This window comes from Aulonocara stuartgranti (assembly GCF_965226115.1).
Source record: "Aulonocara stuartgranti genome assembly, chromosome: 5".
Lineage (NCBI taxonomy): Eukaryota > Metazoa > Chordata > Actinopteri > Cichliformes > Cichlidae > Aulonocara > Aulonocara stuartgranti.
Genome location: NC_138943.1, coordinates 19,025,135 through 19,043,520, shown reverse-complemented (window position 1 = coordinate 19,043,520; position 18,386 = coordinate 19,025,135). Strand labels below are relative to the sequence as shown.

Here is an 18,386-nt window from a genome sequence, read left to right as displayed (position 1 = left end):
GCATAGTTTAAACTTGAGGACACTTTTTCAAAAGATTTCTTCAAATGTTCTCATCCATCAGTAAGTGGTAATCCACTGAGAACAACTTGTGGCTTTGTGGCGAAAGCACTAGAGACTGCTTCACAAAGTGGATAGTAAGGCATTTGTGTGTTGCCAGTCTTTCGTGCTGGGGAGCCCCATGTGAAACTTTAGATCGCGAATAAGCAGAAAGATGATTAGATTGTCTACTCAGCCTTAATCATCCATGTGACAATATCCCAATGTCACATTAATTAAAAATTGAAATGCAAGACAATGAAAATCTCAGAGGAATTTTTTAGTATTACAGGAAACACTATTCCCTGAATTGCCAAGAATTAGATGGGAAAATTTTTACCACTTTCATATGAGAAGAGTAATATAAGTTAACTGCAGAGAGAAACATTTAGCATACCTCTGTTTTACTGTGAAAAATCTTATCCCTGTCTAATGTAGCTGAAGGTTTCCCAGCAACGGACAACAGCAAAAAACATGTAGGTGCTGACAACTTTTGGACACGTGACAATCACGCTGACTATGTAGAATAAAGCGAATAAGCCCCTGGTTACACAGGCCATCTGTCCAACACAGGTCATGAGGCAAACATTAGATTTTAGGTTTTTTGCTGGAGGTTGACTGCAATCACTGTGAAAGTGATTGATAAAGCTCCAGTCACACGAGTCTACAGTCCACCCCGTAGCAAACGCCTGTTTCTAGGGGCAAATGTTTGTTCCCCAACTAGTTCCTGAAAACCTCCTTCTGATTGTCATAGGAGTGATGCACTCATCTGCAAATGCTGGTAAGCTCTTCAAGTTGTAGTAAAACTTTAAAAAGTACAACACAAACCAGAAATGGAGAAGCTTTGCCTTCAAAGTAAAAGTTGCGCCTTCTGAAACATTTTGTCTGCAGCACTGAGACACAATTTTTGCTTTGAAGGTGACCCTTCTCCATCTCAGGTTTGCCTCTCACTTTTTGAAGTTATAACACCCTTGGGCTAGTAGTTAGTGAGTATTTTTTAGACAAACATGAAAAACTACACGCAACTGTGACAGTCTGCTAGCATCCATGCATCCATCCTCTTTTGTTTATTCAATTCAGGGTCGTGGGAGGGCTGGAGCCTATCCTAGCTGCCATAGGGTAAGAGGCGGGGTACACCACCACGCCAGTCTGTTGCAGTGCTAGCACCCAAAGCAAACGATTTCATCCAGCAACAGCCAGAAACCTCCAGGAAACACCTGCCAACCAGTTGGGGCGCACACATTTAGCCCTAGAAACCGGTGGTTGTATCACATCCAATATGTCTGACAAATTAAGCAATGTGTGCATGATGTCACATGAGAAATTTGTACTGAAAAAATGCTCATGTTTTTATCATTACCCTCAGACAGAGCTGTTTTTGATATTTTCCCAAGCTTCAGGCTAAGCTAATCTAGCTAGTTACTTTGAGGTCCCTAATACTGACTAAACAGATATGAGTGTGATTTCTTATCTGTAGTACATCCTTTAGGTGCTTGCTAAAACACATGCAGTGGGCATTGACAGACTGGCGATGTAATGCGAGACAGGTGAGACAAAACTAGTCATGCTAATCCTGTCAATACTTTAGCACAGGAGGGTATCCACAAAGACTGAAAGTGCTGTTTGCACAGTGATGGCCATAGACATAGTAATTCAACTTAATCCACTATTAAATATCCAGCATAAGAGTCATGGCTGAGAGCCTTTTTGATCAGCATCTAATGTTCAAGTCGGTTTTCAGTTTAAATACAGAATAACATCAGCTCCCTTTAACATCAAATCAAAGCTTTTTTTTCCAAAATGTAGTAGTCTTGCTGTTTTTGTGCATTTCCATCTTTCCTCCCAGCAAAGTTTCATATAGTCCATGTTTTAACTAACAGTACTCATTGTCCTAATAAAAATCTAATTACTGGCCTATACAATATACCAACCCATTACATTGCTTTGAAAGGGTTTACTGAACAATAAAAACCACTGCAGCTATACAATAAACAGCAGGCATTCATTTATATTTACTTTTATCATTTGGATTAAAAATTGTCTTCGCACTGACATCTGGTGTGCCAATTAGGTCCGTTGGTAGAGGGGTAGTCATCAGACTGATGTGTGCTTAATTTTAGCTGGATAAAGTTTCAGAGTCTATACAGTGGAGATGCTACAGACACAACATTAAAACCACTCAAAGACAAATACTGACCATCTAGTCACACTACACTGCTCTCATAACTCCCAGGTCCCAAGTGTGAACAGTCTGATCCACAGAGACCTCAACTGGCAACTAAGTGCACCCAACAAGATTCCCCAGAGAGCCCATGTCCACGGCAAATCAGGGCTATTTTTACAGGATGATAGTTTAAATACTTGTGATGTAGTGTATGTTTGTATCTGGTTTAGGCTTTCTCTCTGTTGGAAATGAACCTGTAGCTGAGGCTTCTGAATGAATGTGCCTCCCATTTAGCAGTATTTAAAGGTCAGAGTAGAAAGGGTTAGGGTGATGAATGAGATGTGCACATGATTAATGGCATTATTTGATGCGAATGTCCAATTGCATGTTCAGTGTATCAGTAAAATGTAAATCCACCATTAAGTATCTGTTTGTCGAAAAGCATCAACAACTATCGCACTTGTTTTTCAATCAGCGCCGGGTACGTCACATCAAAAAGAAAAAGGAAAGAAAGAAAATGTAACAAGGTTATGTTTATTTCCCAGAAGGAAACACTTACAGCTTCATAATTATCCAGCAGGGCAGATTTAATTCTGTCATTCAATGGCTGCTGGACATTAGACAAGAGTGTTTCTGCGTGTAAGTGAATCATCGGGGTTAAAGAGGAACAAAGCAGGGGTTGGCACACATTTAAGCAATTTCTGCAAAAAAATATATAAAAATAAGAAAAAGTGATTATTAGTTGTTGCCACTAACAACCAGAAAAGATGTCAGACACAGAATGAATGATTTTCAATTAGTTTTTTCAATTGGTCAAACCTGCCAAAAAAGCTGTGACAACAAGATCCAAATCAATGTTATAAAGCGTGTATTACAGCATCTCTGACAACGTTACGTAGCTTTGTTAGAGGGCACAGCACTTCTTGATTTCATTATTTACACCACTTTTCATACTTTAACATCAGACAAGCTTGGCTGCCCCTAAAAAATGATGAGCAGCCAAGTCATAGATGAGGGGAAAGCTTACTCTAGAGCCAACATATTCCCAATCTTGCTGGACAAATGTAAAAGTAGTAGTTGCAGTGATGAAACTTTTAAGTTTATCCTGCAATGCCTCACATCATAAATGTGAAACATGGTTCAGTACATCAAATGGTCTTTCCCAAAAAATCACGCAGAGGTTCCTTCAAAAAGCAACCTCAAAGACAGCACGCAAGCTGTGAGCTACAGCTGTATTGTGTTTTGTGGCAATTGTTACTCTGATGGCAAAACGCATCCAGTGTGTAGTTGTGACTAGACTGGACACAGTGTCTGCGCTGCCAAAATATTCAACGTGGCATCCAAGTTCAGTTTCATCCGCAGAACAGCCTGGAAACACAAAGAAGATGGTACTTGACTTGGATATGTGGTTTTAGCCAGCTTCACGAGTAAAATGTATTTTAAAAAAATCAGTTTAATTGATAAAATAAGTTTCTTCTTTTTTGAAAGTTTGATAATGCCGCTATTCTTTTCCATCTGTGAGTAATTGTGTTAAATAATCGCGATCTCATTATAGACAAAAATAACTGATTGTGATTTTTCGCCATAAAGTAGCAGCGCTGGTAGACATCCATTTTCTGTTTATAACAGTGTCATTAGTAAGGGTGCCAATGAAGAACTGGTTCCAAATAATTAAATCTTTTGCCTCCCAGCTTATCAATTCGTTTAACAATGCTGGCTTGTTTTTCTGACAGCTATGCATTGACTAACAATGATGTCAAACTCATACTGAGTCTTTTTTTTTTTTACTCGGTTACTATAATGTGTTCAGCCACAGAGATAATGTAACAATTGTGCTGATGCTGAAAAACTGTGTAGGACTTCTTATTTCCACAAAGAAACAAATCAGGAATCAATAAGAGAAAAGGTGAAGGCGCTAACCTATAATCAGAATCAAAAACAGTATTGGTAGCAATGATATTCTATAAATGCCCCTCCCTGGTGATAAACAATATGAACTGCTTTGCATTTGGAGTGTGCTCAAAGTCTTTGAATTTGAGTGTATCCATTACTTGTGATTGGTTTCATGCACTCTGCTTGTGTCTGGGTTCGTAAAGTACCAGTATCAATACTCAAACCCGCATTTAATATCAATATCAGTTCTCCACCAGTTGAGTTTTTAGACTGATAATAAGGAGATGCCAAAGCAGCAGGACACTGAGCTCATCGCTGTAAACAGGAACTATTTGGAGCTTGTGTCAGACTGCCTTTCAGTTGTGGTCAATAAGTCAGGATGACTATGCACTTAGTCAAAGCTGTTATGATAAGAGAAGAAGCAGAAGAGTGGCTCCCCTAGCTTCACAGACTCATACAGGGGCTCAGATAGAGTTCTCTAACTGCAGTAAATAAAGTGTAAAACTGTCAGAATTGGTCCCAAAAACCTCCTACGTGGAACTTGCTTTTGAATAAAGCTATATAAAGCATATTATACCCTTACTGATATTAATAGGCAAACCCATAAAATGGTGCACCTCATTTTCATTCAGATGAAAGTCTCCTATCTACAGTCTCAACCCAGGCGTTGTCTCATTATTTCTTAAACACTCACAAGGTCTTTGTAAAGGAATATGTTAAGGCAAGATTCAGACTGAATGTGCAGCCACAATCTTAAAAAGACTGTTTAAATTAGCCATATGATATACTCTCTGTCTCTCTCCCAGCCGATTTCTTATAATGCCTCCCTCGGTCTTTTAGTACACTCAGTCTCTCAGCAGTAGACATCACTTTATGAGATACCTTAGGGTGGATACCAGAGAGAAATCAAGATATAAAAGAATCATGAGGTTACAAGGGAGCTATGAGGATTTAAACCTGTTCCAAAGTGAATAGATGGGATGAACGGTAAATGCTTGGACGAACAGAAACACGAAGAAGACTGGACATTATTAAAAGCGTACGGTGTCCTTTTGCAGACCACACATAAAAAGCCCACTAAAACTCACTGTGGAATAAAAAGAAGTTAAGCAGCAGCGCAATGCAAAAAAAGAAAGGCATCAAAAACCAGACGTCTGTTGCACTAAGAAATCAGCACATAGCTTTGAATATCAGGCTAAAATCTATGGAAAGAGACTGTAAACAGGTGTGGCGAATGTAAGACGCAGCTGTGACTGTGACTGTGCATGTGCATATTCAGGTCTACAACTGCTGAACTGTATAATTAAGGCAACATCAGATCTTGTTGGAAGGGCAATCCCTCCCACACACCCACACAGAAAACACAGACCTGCAGGCTGCTACATGTGATCACACTAATGATTTGTGCTGGCTTTTGGGAAAGGCTAATATTTTATTAGCCGACATTGCTGTCAGTATAAGCCAGCAAGGGGTGGTGGGAGGGTGTTAGGGGGAGTAGGGGTTCATGTAGTGTATGTTCCTGTTAATCTGAAGGTGATGCTGTCACATGAGAAGCTGCCACAACGCCATAACGCGTCTGAACTGAGTGTCTGGGTTTCTTGTGGTGAGATGCGAGCACCACTCTTGAGGAGAGGAAATCACGCTCTTTTTTTTCTCTTCTGTGCAGTACACAGAAAAGTGGAAAAAACAATTTTCACCGGATGCATATTGATTTGAGACTGAGACTGAGATCTGTTAACTGGGACAGCTGTGGGTTATGCTCTCTGGCACTGCTCTTCCACTGACGCTGGCGATATCTAAGGGTAGCTTTGTCATCCTACAGACGTCTCCTTGCAAGGTGGAGGGTGATTTGTCATGACTCTCTATTTACTAGCACTGATGTCGAGGCATGCTCGGTGGAAATCATCATGTAATGGAAGCGATCGAGCCCTTCAACGTGAGATCCAGTGCACTTTGAATCATTTACAATTATTTATATATATATATATATATATATATATATATATATATATATATATATATATATATACATATATATATATATATATACTTAACACTGCCTCACTACGTCGCTCTTTCATTCATGATACTTGCTGGTGCCTCGGGACAGACACCGTGAAAACGGGCGTAAATTCCTACTTCAGACGTCTGAGAGCATATTTACGTTTTATTGATTGCACATCGAGACCGTTGCATATTAATTTTCTTATTAACAGGGCGGTGCTGCCAAAAAAATTACAAATAAAAAGCATAAATTGGTCTGAAAGGGGGGTGGTGGTAAATTGTGTTGACAGTGATATTGAAATAAATAATTTAGCACCCATTCAAGTCTATCTACACGCAGTCGGTTGATCCTATATCTACGCTGCACATCGTTAGGCTACTAATGTACGCTACACACCACGTTGCCGTGTAGCCTCCCTGATTCCTCTCCACACTTTGGCGGAGAAGCGTCCTAGCTATTGCTGCTACCTGTTAATCCCCGGCCCGGGTCCAGCCCCACTTCCTCCGGCTGGCGCTCCATTGCTGGGCTTGATGAGCTGTCCAGAGTCCGGTGGTGCTGAAATGGAAGCCGGAGCCCCTGCTGCAGGGACGGCGGGGCCGGGCTGTCCCGCCTGTCCCTCCCCTTCCATGCTGGCCTCGTTCCCCATCGCCTCGGGATAGGTCTCGATGGACAGAAACGATGTTGTAGATGGTTCTACAGCTGTGGTGAAAACTCAGATGAAACTCAGCGGTGCTCCCCTTCCGCCATCATCACCTACAATTCAGCATCCCGCACGGAGCACGCGCGCTGACGGAGAGGGTGAGGGAGCGCGCTGACGCAATGGGTGGTGACTTGTGTGGCTCGTACGTGCGCGTGCACGGTGGTCACTTATCTCAAGCGAGCCTCGAGACACCACGGCGCAAATTCCCCTGGCCCGAGACCTCCAGGGCGCATGACTGGAGAGCAGTGAGGCATCCCTGATTCAGAGCACGTCGTTTCCTTTATGGACCGTTTGTTTAGTAACCTAAATGATGGAGACACCAAACAAAGCGAAGTGTGTGTTTGAGATGCCTGACTACTTTTTGAAGTTTCGCTTTTGTGAGCCTGCTGAAAGTCAGAGAAAATAAAATAATACTGAAAGACTTCAAAACATTGTGTCAAAGCAGTTTCCAGCCAATGGTGTGGCTAGAAATAATCCAATAATATTATATTTGCAATCTTAACAGGAGATTTGTAAGACAGACACCCTCTCTTTTAATATTAGCTTTAAAACTTTCAGTACTACCTTAATTATGCTGCAATAGGGCTAGACTACTGGGGGCTTCCCATGATGCACTGAGCGTTTCTTCTTCACTTATCTTTTTTTACTCACTGTGTGTTTATAGACCACTCTACATTTAATCATTATTAATCTATGTCTTCCACAGCCTGTCTTTTGTCCTGTCTTCCTCTCCTCACCCCCAGCCCATCATGGTAGTGGGCTGCCCCTCTCTGAGCCTGGTTCTGTCAGAGGTTTCTTCCGGTTAAAAGTTAGTTTTTCTTTCACACTATTGACATGGCGCTTGCTATTAGTTAGGTCTGATAGTTGGGGTTTCTCTGCATTACTGTCTTTACTTTACAAAATTAAGCACTTTGAGGCAACTGTTGTTGCGATTTGGCACTATATAAATAAAGTACAATCGAATTAGCTTTCTTGCAAGACATAAAGTAAAAAAAAATCCTGTTAACGTAATCCATCTTTTTTATTCAGCAAAAAGAATAAAATGATATGGAATCAAGCACTTGTACCTGAAATCAAATGAAACACAGTTAAACCTCTAAAAATAGTTGCACAGATCTTCAGGAAGTCCATAGTCGGCCACAAGTGATTTGGTTATACTTGCAATTTAATTACATTTCTCTAGAGCTAAAGCAATTATTGTCATCCAGCAGACAATTAATCACCAAGCATTTCGGGCTAATGTTTCAAGTCATTTAAGCAAAAAGGCCAACTGTTCCCTGGAGCTTATAACATGTGAACTTGTTTGTTATCTTGGTCTTTTGTGATGTTTGGGATTGTGGTTTGTTGGACACAAAAAGGAAAATGAAAAGATCATTAAAATAATTCATTGTTGCACCTAAAGGAGTAAAAACCAGGGCCAGAGTGCACCTCCATCTCTGTGTTAAGAAATAATAGGGTAATAGCACCATCAGCAAAGAATGATGTCACACAGTGTACTGCAATCATAGCTTTCCTGTTCTGCACTATGGTAGTGCTGCAGTCACTCCTGCATGTTAGTGCATCTCCATCCACTGGCCCTCCTTGCATTTAAAAAGAGACAAGAGGGAGCATAGAAGGAAGAGGCAGATTAGAGAATGTAGCCCAGTCAAACAACTCTTATGTATTTATAAGCTCTTCTGCTGTCTTGCTGCTTTCTGTTTGTTGTCACTGAGGACTTTTTGGAGTCCCCAGTGACATGAATAAATATGAAAAGTCCTACATTTATTTTAGTAAATGTAAAACTGTGCTTCATCTAAGATATAAAAATGCATGAATAACACTTAAAAAATGAGAGTTTTACTACAGATCCAGTAGAGGTGAGTGTAATTTTATAAAAACCAACCCCCAAAAAGCATACTTCCATACGAATCGTCTGTTATTTATAATTTTCTGTTAACGGTAAACATGACTATGACAACAGAAGGACATCTATTCATATAATGTCTATCATGTTTTGTGTTTACTGTGAAGAAGCTGGTTGCAGTTCTAAGTCTATGTCTCTGTAGCAAATCATCAGTGACATAACACACCGCAGCATGGATTTACTTAACTCAAACATCTGCTGCACTCAAAATGTGTGGCCGAGGGGTGTTTTTTTTTTCTTTAAAACCCACTCCCACATAGGTTACTGTGTGCTTGCTTCTCTGCTCTGCCATGAAGCCAGTGTTTATCACAAAGAGGCTCAAACATGTCCTAAGGTAAAGCCAGACAGCAGCTGAAAAACAAAATGAAACACAAACTAACATAAAATACCTGTCATGTTAAGACTGACAGTTTTACTTATGGGTGTAGCTCATGTTTTATAGATCAAAGACTGCTCACTGACTGCGATCATGAAAAACGAATGTATTTCATTTCATATGGGGTAAAATAGAAAATGTAGCTTTGAAGTGCAACAAAAAACTGTGGAAGAACACTGAGCTTGTTTGAGCAAAGACAAAATACTGATGCAACAAGGCTGACATTAAATATTTATATGAATAGAAATTTACATCTCAGACACTGTGCCACAACATAGTCTGACTGCAGTAAATCAAAAGTTCTATTCTGAATAGCTGTATTTAAAGCACAGTGTAGAATAATGGTGGGGATATAGCTACTGCAGGTGGGGTGTGGGTGACCACATGAAAAATGATGCCATTGTGCTGACCTTTATTTCACTGTAATTCAACCTGGATTATTTTCATTCATTTTTTTATGTTTGAAAAAAAAAATGTGTGGGACCTGAGCCATTTGTCAGATTTTGAAGTGGGTCACACCACAAAAGGTTTGAGAACCACTGGTCCAAAGACAGATCTGCAAGGTCCCGCTCATCCCTGAATGATTGCTCTCCCTAGTGTGCATCGGCTGCCACTACAGTGCATTTACCTTTGTCTGATAATTACTACCACTTTAACACCTTTCTTTATTGTAGTATGAATTGGTGAGCACAAAGAACTCACCTCAGTATATAGGCAAGCCAATAAACAGATACGCCTCCAAAGAGACACTTTAATCTTTGCTAAAATGACAATAACTTAATTTCCTTTTTTAAATTTTTATTATTTGCAGGACAAACTGTACATATATATCCAGAGACCCTCGATTGAAAAAGACATTCCAGTGAAGAGAAAAACGTGATGAATCAGTCTGTGAGTGACTGTGCCATTGAGGTCTTAACTGTCCATATATATTACAATGATTACAAGTCTATTTTTTATGTTATATAGTGAAGTTGCTACACTGGATATGCTGAAGTGCTGAGAATGACTAAAACATAGGCTTTATTGTCCAAACATTCAATACTTTAAATACTTCATTGGCACTGTGAAAACGTCAAAGAGGGATACAACTGAGGAAATGCTGACTTGTTGTTACAAAAGTTTAGTGATATATAGAATTTTATAGAAATACAGAAGAAAACCATTTATTGTACCGACCACACAAAACTGTAGAGAATTAAAAAAAAAAAAAAGCATCCAGCTTCACTTGGGACATGCCCTTTTTTTTTTTCCCCAGAGGCTGCATATAGCAATGGCACAGGTGGAAAATGTTACATTAAGTCTAAAATAGCATGTACAAATATGATAAAAGAAATTAACAAAAACGCAGCAATAACCTGCCTTCAGGAGAATGTTTCAGGAGTGAAGCCCCGCCCCCAATCCCATGGTGATTGCTTGCTGCTCTCAGAAGTTATGATTGTTCGTGTTTACTGGCGTTTGGCTTTATAAGGTCGGGAACGTTTCCTTCTATCGGGCTTCCTCTGTTTGTGCAAGCGGCCAATGCTCACTCCCTGCCGACGACGCACAGATATGTTCTGCTCCACAAGGCTAGCCAACATGCCTGCACAGGAATACCAGCAAAAGTTACAAAAATACCAACACGGCGCTTGTGTTTTGTTTGTTTGTGTAGAAAAATGTGTACTTCTGATTGAATGGGCACACAACTGAGTGCTTCTCATTTTATTCTCTCATTCCTAAGATTCTTATTCTTAGTAAATACAGAAAAATGACTGACACTTTATATGAAGACATTCATAAATGTGGTAGGATTTAACTTGTACACAGTACTAGTGACCACTGAGAATTTATGGAATATAAATGAAATCTCAAGAGTTCCTAAAGGCTGGTTTAGACAGGAAGGGAAAAGGAATGCAAGATAAACTGTGATGGAATATGGCGATCAGCTTTACCTTCTTGGGCCAGCATTGATATAAAGGTGCAGATAAATTCATCATAATTGTGGGTTCTTCTTTGATCATCGATCTGAACACATGGAGGTAAAAAGAGAGAGAGATTTGATTATAATTGTATGTTTTTAAAAATGAGTCAAATAAATGATGTTAAATTTCTGTGAAAAAGTCTTCAACCACCCCTGATTTGTATTAGATTTTGCTAAGAAAATGGTAAAGCAGTGCAGTGTTTTACTGAAGCATGTGCAGAATGCATGGAAATACAGTATATACGGTAAAAACAGTCTGTTGAAAGTCAATATTTGCTGTGACCACTTAAATTTTTCAACACGCCCTGAACTCTTAGGCAGTTTTCTTGTAATGTCATGTTAAAAAAAAAAAACCCAAAAAAAAAAACTGAAGCTCTTGTCAATTAGAAGCTTTCCAGATGGTAATACATGGTGGATGAAAAGCTAAAAGGTACTTTTAGATATGCTACACACTACTTTTAGCTACAGATGACTACAGACACTAACTGTTTAACCTTCCTCTTTAGCATTTTTCATAGATTCACCCAAAGAAATTTGAATTAATGATGTGTTTTTGTGACAGGCTGCTAGTAAAGAAAAGTTGTTTACTATGTTTACACACAACACTGGATCATCCTTTGAGTTAGATGCCTTTTTATGCTTGAATGATTCATAGGTCAGTGTTAAGTGGCTTAAAAAATGAAAAGAAAAAGCACAAGCTTTTTTTGGCTTATTTGAAGCAACATATGAACAAAGGGGCAGTCTGAGACTTGTCACAGAACTGAAAACAAAAACCTACTTTGTATTTCTTCCTCTTTTCCACCTCTTCCTTTAGATGCACCTCATAATTGGCAATGTCAGCCTCTACACACTTGAGCAGTGCAAGCAGCTCCTGCAAAAGACAGAAAAATAAGACACTTTGTGTGTTCTAACATACGTGACTGGCAACGGCTCATTAATTGTCAGCACAAGCAAAAAGAAAAGTACTGTGACATAAAGATAAGTTGCGGGGGTTGATAAACATGAGTAACAGTGTACACAGTGGAATAAATCCTGGTGATTTTATGGACTTACTTTGGGTGAATACTTATCCCCAAGAGGCTTGCTGTCTGCAGGAGTTTCCACGGTGTTGAGCCTTTCCTTGCCTGGTTTCACCTCAGCTCTATCTGTGCTCCCTTCTTCCTTCTTCACCTCTGCAGACGGTCCCTCATCTCCTCCTTTCACGCCTTCCTTTCCGTCTGCCTGCTCTTTGTCTTTCAACTTCTCAGGAGTGCTGGGCCTCTTTGTGCCATCAGCAGCCGAATCTGCTGTACAGGTGACACATGTGTTTACTTCCATGTCTAAAATTATTTACATACTTGAACTGAAAGGATTACCTGAACAGAGGCTTTTAAACTACCTAATGTAAAGTCATTAATGACCCTGTCTACTCACCAGATGGAGGGAGAGTATAGATGGTTCCATCCTCCTGTAGATGTAGCAGGGCCACACTGACAGAGGGGCCGAGCTCCCGTACGGCACGGTTATGTCTGGAGTCGAGCCTCAGCATCTCATCTTCTCCAAACAGCACGCGAGACAGATGGGAAGCGACCGGACTGGATGGGCGTGTGGCAGCCTGGGAGCGAGCCGGAGAGCGCAAGGGGGAGTTAAAGGCGCTGCCAATCTCAGAGGCTGTATCAGTGCTCTCGTTGCTGGGTGTGGGGGAAGGTTGTGAAGCAGATGTGATGCAAATGCCCCCGGTGCGACCCTCAGTGCGGACAGACAGAGGTGTATTCAGGGCATCTTTTCTTTGAGCCTCCTTTTTTAGTTTCTCAGCCAAAACACTGAGGGCAATCTGGCTCTCCATTCCAGTCGCAACCCGTCCCGTCCTCGAGCGTAGGCTTGCCTTCCGCCTAAACCTAAAAAGAAAGAGTGACATTTACAAACACAGATTAAAAGAGCTTTAGCTTCAGGTCGGATCACAACAGGAAAAATAAAACAAAATCATCCGCCAGAAACAAATCTCCAATACTTGCCTGCTGGATGTCCCTGCAGAGCCAGTCATCTCTTCCTCCTCCTCATCATAGTCATCTTCATCATCTGAGTAAGGGGGTTGAGGAGGGCCTGGCATCCGAGAGCGTCCGACACCAGCCGCAAGATCTTCCTCCTCCTGTCAACCAGAGTGTTTAATAAAGTGCCACAAAATTAGCCCCGCTCCCCCTTTTTTTTTTCTTTTTCTAAGAATGTTTTTAAAGGAAATGTAAAGGCCCTAAAATAAAATCTGTAAAGTGAGTTAAAAGTTTAAGTGCAGAGCTAGCATGTTTTTAAATAGCAGCAGCTTTTTAAATAAGGCCCAGTGTGCCGGACACACGACACTTTAGAGAGTGCAGGATGCAGAGAAGCAAGAAAAGAGAGAAAGCTTTACATAATTTGGCATAATATAGTTTCCATAATATTCGCCACCTAACTCTTGACTCTACTGCATGAAACAGCTAAATTGGAACCATTTCTATAAGCATCCACATAAACTGCTACATAATTCACATTTCAAGGGAAAAGGACAATAAACATTAAAAAAAAAATAAAAATCCAAGTTACCCTTTACCTTATAACGGCAAAGTGTGTAAACTGTGTGTCACTGTGATCTCATTGTTTGCTTGTTTTTTGTCACATATTTGAATAAACTCAACGTCTCTGAGGCTTAAATCAGTGGCCGGACAAAAAAACAAAAAACAAAAACCCAAAACAGTCATACATTACAATAAAAATATCTAAAATGGCCACATAGATGATGGCTGTTCATTCCGTCTTCTTCTCCTTTCAGCTGCTCCCTTTAGATTTCCCACCAGCAGATCATCTGCCTCCATCTCACCCTATCCAAAGCATCCTCCTCTGTCACACCAACCCTCTACACATCCTCGGTCTCTACGTGAACCTTCTCTGTGGTCTTCCTCTTTTCTGTGCTAAAAAAAACGAAAATGCTAATTAGCTAAACACTTCTCTGACCCACTTCTTACCTGCATTGGAGACTTGGCATAGTTGTGGTTGTCCAGAAAGGCGGGCAGACGTTGAACAATGGGATTGGAACTAGTGACTTGCTGGGAACCTCCTCCGGTGGGGACTGGTGGTTTGCCCATGACCTTAGTGTTTCCTGACGAGCTAGTGGTGTCCTTGGACTGAACCCCTGAGTCGTCTGTTGTATATTTATGCTTCGGTTTAAAGTTTGAGCCGACTACACATTTTAAAGGAATAAATTAGAATGAAATAGCAGAAAGAGAGCCGACCGCTTTACCTGAAGATGCGTGTTCACCTCCTTGGGATGTAACTGGGTCTGCATCTGCTTCTTTCTTGACTGTGACGCTGCTTTCATCTGGAGAGGAAGAGCCTTGCTGCTTCTTGTCATGGACAAGCTCGGGCTGGGTGAGCCGGATCATCTGATTGGTGCGACAACATATTTTAATTGCATTCTCAAAAGAAAAAACAAAAACAAAAAAAGTCCATACATTTATTTTATGCGGGCTCTTCTTTTGGAGATCTTCCTCCCATTACAGCGGGAGGGTAACCAGATTTTTGGGTCTCAATCTGTAGTATTGCACAGTACCTTACGGTATAAGGCAGCTATAGTTTACTGTACACCGATGCTGTAAAATTAAAATTAAACATTTTAGCCCCATGCATTTCTTTTAAAATTTTCCCTTGGACAATAAAAAAAAAACAAAAAAAACTTGAAGGCTAATATGCTCTCAGTTAATTGGACTTTGGGGATTGTAATTGGCCTGCAATCAAACTCAATTCCTGACCTTCTGTAGACCCTCCAGCACAGTCTGTCGATTTCGTTTTAATATTTCCAGCTTGGACTCGTACTTCATTCTGCGGTCAGGCACCACTGCCATCAGGTTAAAGCGGATATCATGGTATGGTTCGCTGAAAAAAAAGCAGTGCAGCAGCATAATAATGAAGCCTTAAGGGTGACTGTAAAGCTAAAGCACAGCTACTTGAAGCTAACTGATTTAGGACTCACCCAGCAGTGGCCAGTCCAATCCTCTCCATAATAACACGCCGTGCCTTATCAGTCCATTCCTCCTCCTCACCCCAGGGTCCTGAAATATTGTGGTGGGTTATAGTTCATTTAAACAGCAATTTCCATAAAGTGAGTGCTCAACAACAGCATGGTTCAGTTCAGTTTAAAAAAAACAAAAAACTTCCATACGGAGAAATTAAAGGAGAGTCAATTTGTTTTGTTTGCATGATTACTTCAGAAAAGGCACTGCTTTTTTTAAGACGCCAAGAACTCTCGGTCAGTGTTTGCATTTAGCATAGACTCTCAAACAACCAATGAGGTTATCCCGGAATTCAGACTCTTTAATGGATTAAAATAAATAAATAAAAAATAGAATAATGAAAGAAAAAAAGTCTCCCGAGTCTCACCGTGGTCAATGGGATAAGCCTTGAGCCCATCAAGCTCAAAGAGGCGGTCTTTGATGGGCACATAGCTAACAAAGTGGAAGGCTTCCATGGTCCGCACTGCACTGATCCCGTTCTGTTTTTCTGGCAAGTGCCTAGGCTCCGGTCTCCATAGAAACACGGAAAGAAAGCTTGAGAAACTGACGAATGCACAAAGCTTGACATCTCCCACAGTGTGGCAGACCAATCACAGAAGATTTGAGAAGGAATCACTGACTGAAACCAACCTGGCATGGCTGTTATGTGCTCTAGCAAGCTCTGGGGCATTTCCTATTGCATAACCTTTGCTCTGAAATATACATAATTGAGAGTTACACATGACGATACGGAAGAAGCAGTTCACTGTTGACAGAAACGTAAAAAGCATGTTTAGGTTACCTTAATTAATACATCCCCCACAGTAACCACAGTAAGCTACTTATATGAATTTTTTTTGAATGAATAGAAAGGGCCAGTGAGTGAGAGGGACAACTTACTTCTGGACTAAAGCCTTTTGTAAAAGCTTTCATGCGACTAAGGGTGGTGCCAAGCTCAACTCCACTGCAGTTCAGAAGAACACTCAGCAAAGCATGGGTGGCGCATGAATTCGGTATCAGCTAGATATAAAAGTGACAACAAGCACACATGTAAAATTAGACCACCTTATTCTTTTTTTACTTTATAGTAACATATGAAAGTGTAGATGTGGATTTTAAAGGGCTGGAATCTAAATGTGTTAAAGGGCTTCTTTTGTTTTGGGTCACTTGTGATTGAATCCAGTTTTGAAGTTCAGTTTTTCTGTTCTGTGGTTTTGTAAGCATGTTATTTACAGGGTACTTAACAAAATTACATTTTTTAACAAATGATAAAATCTTTAGTTGATTAACAGCATTTGATCAAAAGAACAAAGATATAAAATATACAGAAAATATTTTAGTTAACTTTTTTAAAATTAAATACTAAACACAGCGAGCAGGCCTAACATTATGACTCTCTGGCTAGTATAGCATTGGCTCCCTGACCCCCTGAAAGTGTGCTGTGCTATCTGGCACAGAGATGGCCTCAAACCAAGGTTAGTGGTACATGTCAACGTAACATCCACATGAATGGCAGGACCAAAGGTTTCCCAGCAGAACATTGCTTAACACATTACACTGCGTCTGCTGGCTTGACTTCTCCCTATCCAGACATCCACATTATGTAAAAGAAAACATGGTTGGACAAAGCTCCCTTCATCCATTGCTCTGTGGTCTAGTTCTGATGCTCTTATGTCCATTGTTGGCACTTTCAGTGATGGGAAAGAGTAAGCATGGCTACCCTGACTATTCTGCGGCTATGCAGGCTTTGTTTTGGAGATGCCCTGACCCAGTCATCTAGCGATCACAATTTGGTTCCTGTAAAACTCACTCAAATCCTTGTGCTTGCCTATTTTCCTGATTCTAACAAATCAACAATGGGGACAAAATGTTCACCTGCTCCCTAATAAATCCCACAAACTAACAGGTGCCATAATGAAAAATAATCATTGTTCGCATGATCTCTCAGTGGTCATAATGTTATGCCTGATCGGTGTACATCTACATATTATCTATTATATAAAAAATGCAAATAATGCAATTTATGACCCAAACTTTGTTCGAGCACTAAGTTATATCCAGCTTTAATTAGCATTAACAAAAATAATTCTTTTAGTCAACTGCACAAAAAAAGTTCATTTTTACAAGTTTACAGAAAATGTATGCTATTTGTCCTGGTTTTTGTAACTTAAATGAATAAAAATTAAATGACAAAAATTAAATAATTTTTAGTTACACACACACACACACACACACACACACACACACACACACACACACACACACAATATACATTAATTTTGCTCACCTGTGAGAAAGAACTAGTCTAGTTAGAGAGTGGGCAAACTTTATAGCTTGACACCTCATACGGAATTTAAAACAAGCCTAACAGCTTTAAATGTTGTCATAATACTACTACGAGAAAAGCACTCACCTGATGAGCAAAAAACATATCATTTACAATTTCCTCATCAATGACTGACGTTTCATCCACCAGTGTATTAACTTTCCTCCTGGATCTACGTTCCTCAATCCACTTGAAGAGGAAGATAAAGCCATAGACTGGGCTGAAAAATATAAATATAAAATACATGAATCCATTTAGACAGTTTGAGTGCTAAACCCAGATTTGCCCCGAATGATCCCCCAAAATCACAGACCTCTGACATTTGCTTTGGAGATCATAGATTTCCTCCACCTGTACCCCCTTGACACCTACGAAATAGAAACACAAGGAAATAGCATGATTTGTTTTAGGAGGACTCCACAGATCTACTGGTATTCACTGAAAACCAGCACAGCTACTCACCGAAATCTTCCACCAGCAGAGTGAACAGTCCTGCAATTATAAAGCATTTAAGGTTCAATAACGAAAAATAAAAACAGACAACACATGCCACTTTCACTGCTATCCTCTCTCTTTATATTCAATGTTTCGCCCGTCTTTACTGACATGACCATCTTGCACAACACAAAGCCTATTGGCATCCTACTTGCAAAGGTTTTAAACTCGTATTAGTTCATTGAAAAGCTAAATTGTGCCTCTGGCTTCATGTGGGAGCTAACGTTAGCTAGCTACGCGGTCCGTCGAAATTGCTCACCCGGATCGCTCTCGAGCTCTAGCCACCCTTTATTCATATTTGCATCTATGGGCAGCAGACTAATATCTAAGAGGTTCTCCAGTCCATGTCAGAACGTAGGGTGGAAATCTTAGCCGTATCCATTAACAAATCCGCTGTGTAGAGTCCCTAGGTAAACACAATAGAAAGAAGCCTCCTACATAATACGCGAACAAGAAATGACGGTTCGTCGCGAAAAACAGTCCGACTGGCAACTTCCTGAGCGAGAGCAACGACGAGCGGTCAACCAGGC

The 18,386-nt window shown here is 40.4% G+C and overlaps 2 protein-coding genes across 7 annotated transcripts in view; both read right to left on the bottom strand.

Moving 5' to 3' along the window:
* Positions 1-6,864, bottom strand: part of bsnb (bassoon (presynaptic cytomatrix protein) b) — a 79,449-nt gene extending 72,585 nt beyond the window's left edge. For all 5 annotated transcript variants that reach the window (XM_082533394.1, XM_082533396.1, XM_082533395.1 and 2 more), the window contains exon 1: positions 6,566-6,864. In XM_082533394.1, coding sequence (XP_082389520.1) covers positions 6,566-6,744 — 179 coding nt within the window. In that variant the 5' untranslated portion in view covers positions 6,745-6,864. The remainder of the gene's footprint in view (positions 1-6,565) is intronic.
* Positions 6,865-9,858: 2,994 nt separating this feature from the next.
* Positions 9,859-18,344, bottom strand: bap1 (BRCA1 associated deubiquitinase 1). Of its 2 annotated transcripts, none has more exons than XM_082532915.1 (17): positions 18,116-18,344; positions 17,824-17,853; positions 17,675-17,729; positions 17,449-17,581; positions 15,936-16,055; positions 15,687-15,748; positions 15,424-15,566; positions 15,017-15,095; positions 14,796-14,919; positions 14,288-14,429; positions 14,013-14,188; positions 13,032-13,165; positions 12,451-12,914; positions 12,091-12,323; positions 11,816-11,908; positions 11,009-11,081; positions 9,859-10,659 (listed from the first exon to the last, which is right to left on the bottom strand). In XM_082532915.1, the coding sequence occupies exons 1-17, from the start codon at positions 18,150-18,152 to the stop codon at positions 10,526-10,528; spliced, it is 2,232 nt and encodes a 743-aa protein (XP_082389041.1). In that variant the 5' UTR covers positions 18,153-18,344; the 3' UTR covers positions 9,859-10,525. The 2 variants fall into 2 exon arrangements, with proteins under 2 accessions (XP_082389041.1, XP_082389042.1); XM_082532916.1 differs by having other exon boundaries at positions 12,091-12,320.
* Positions 18,345-18,386: the final 42 nt, after the last annotated feature.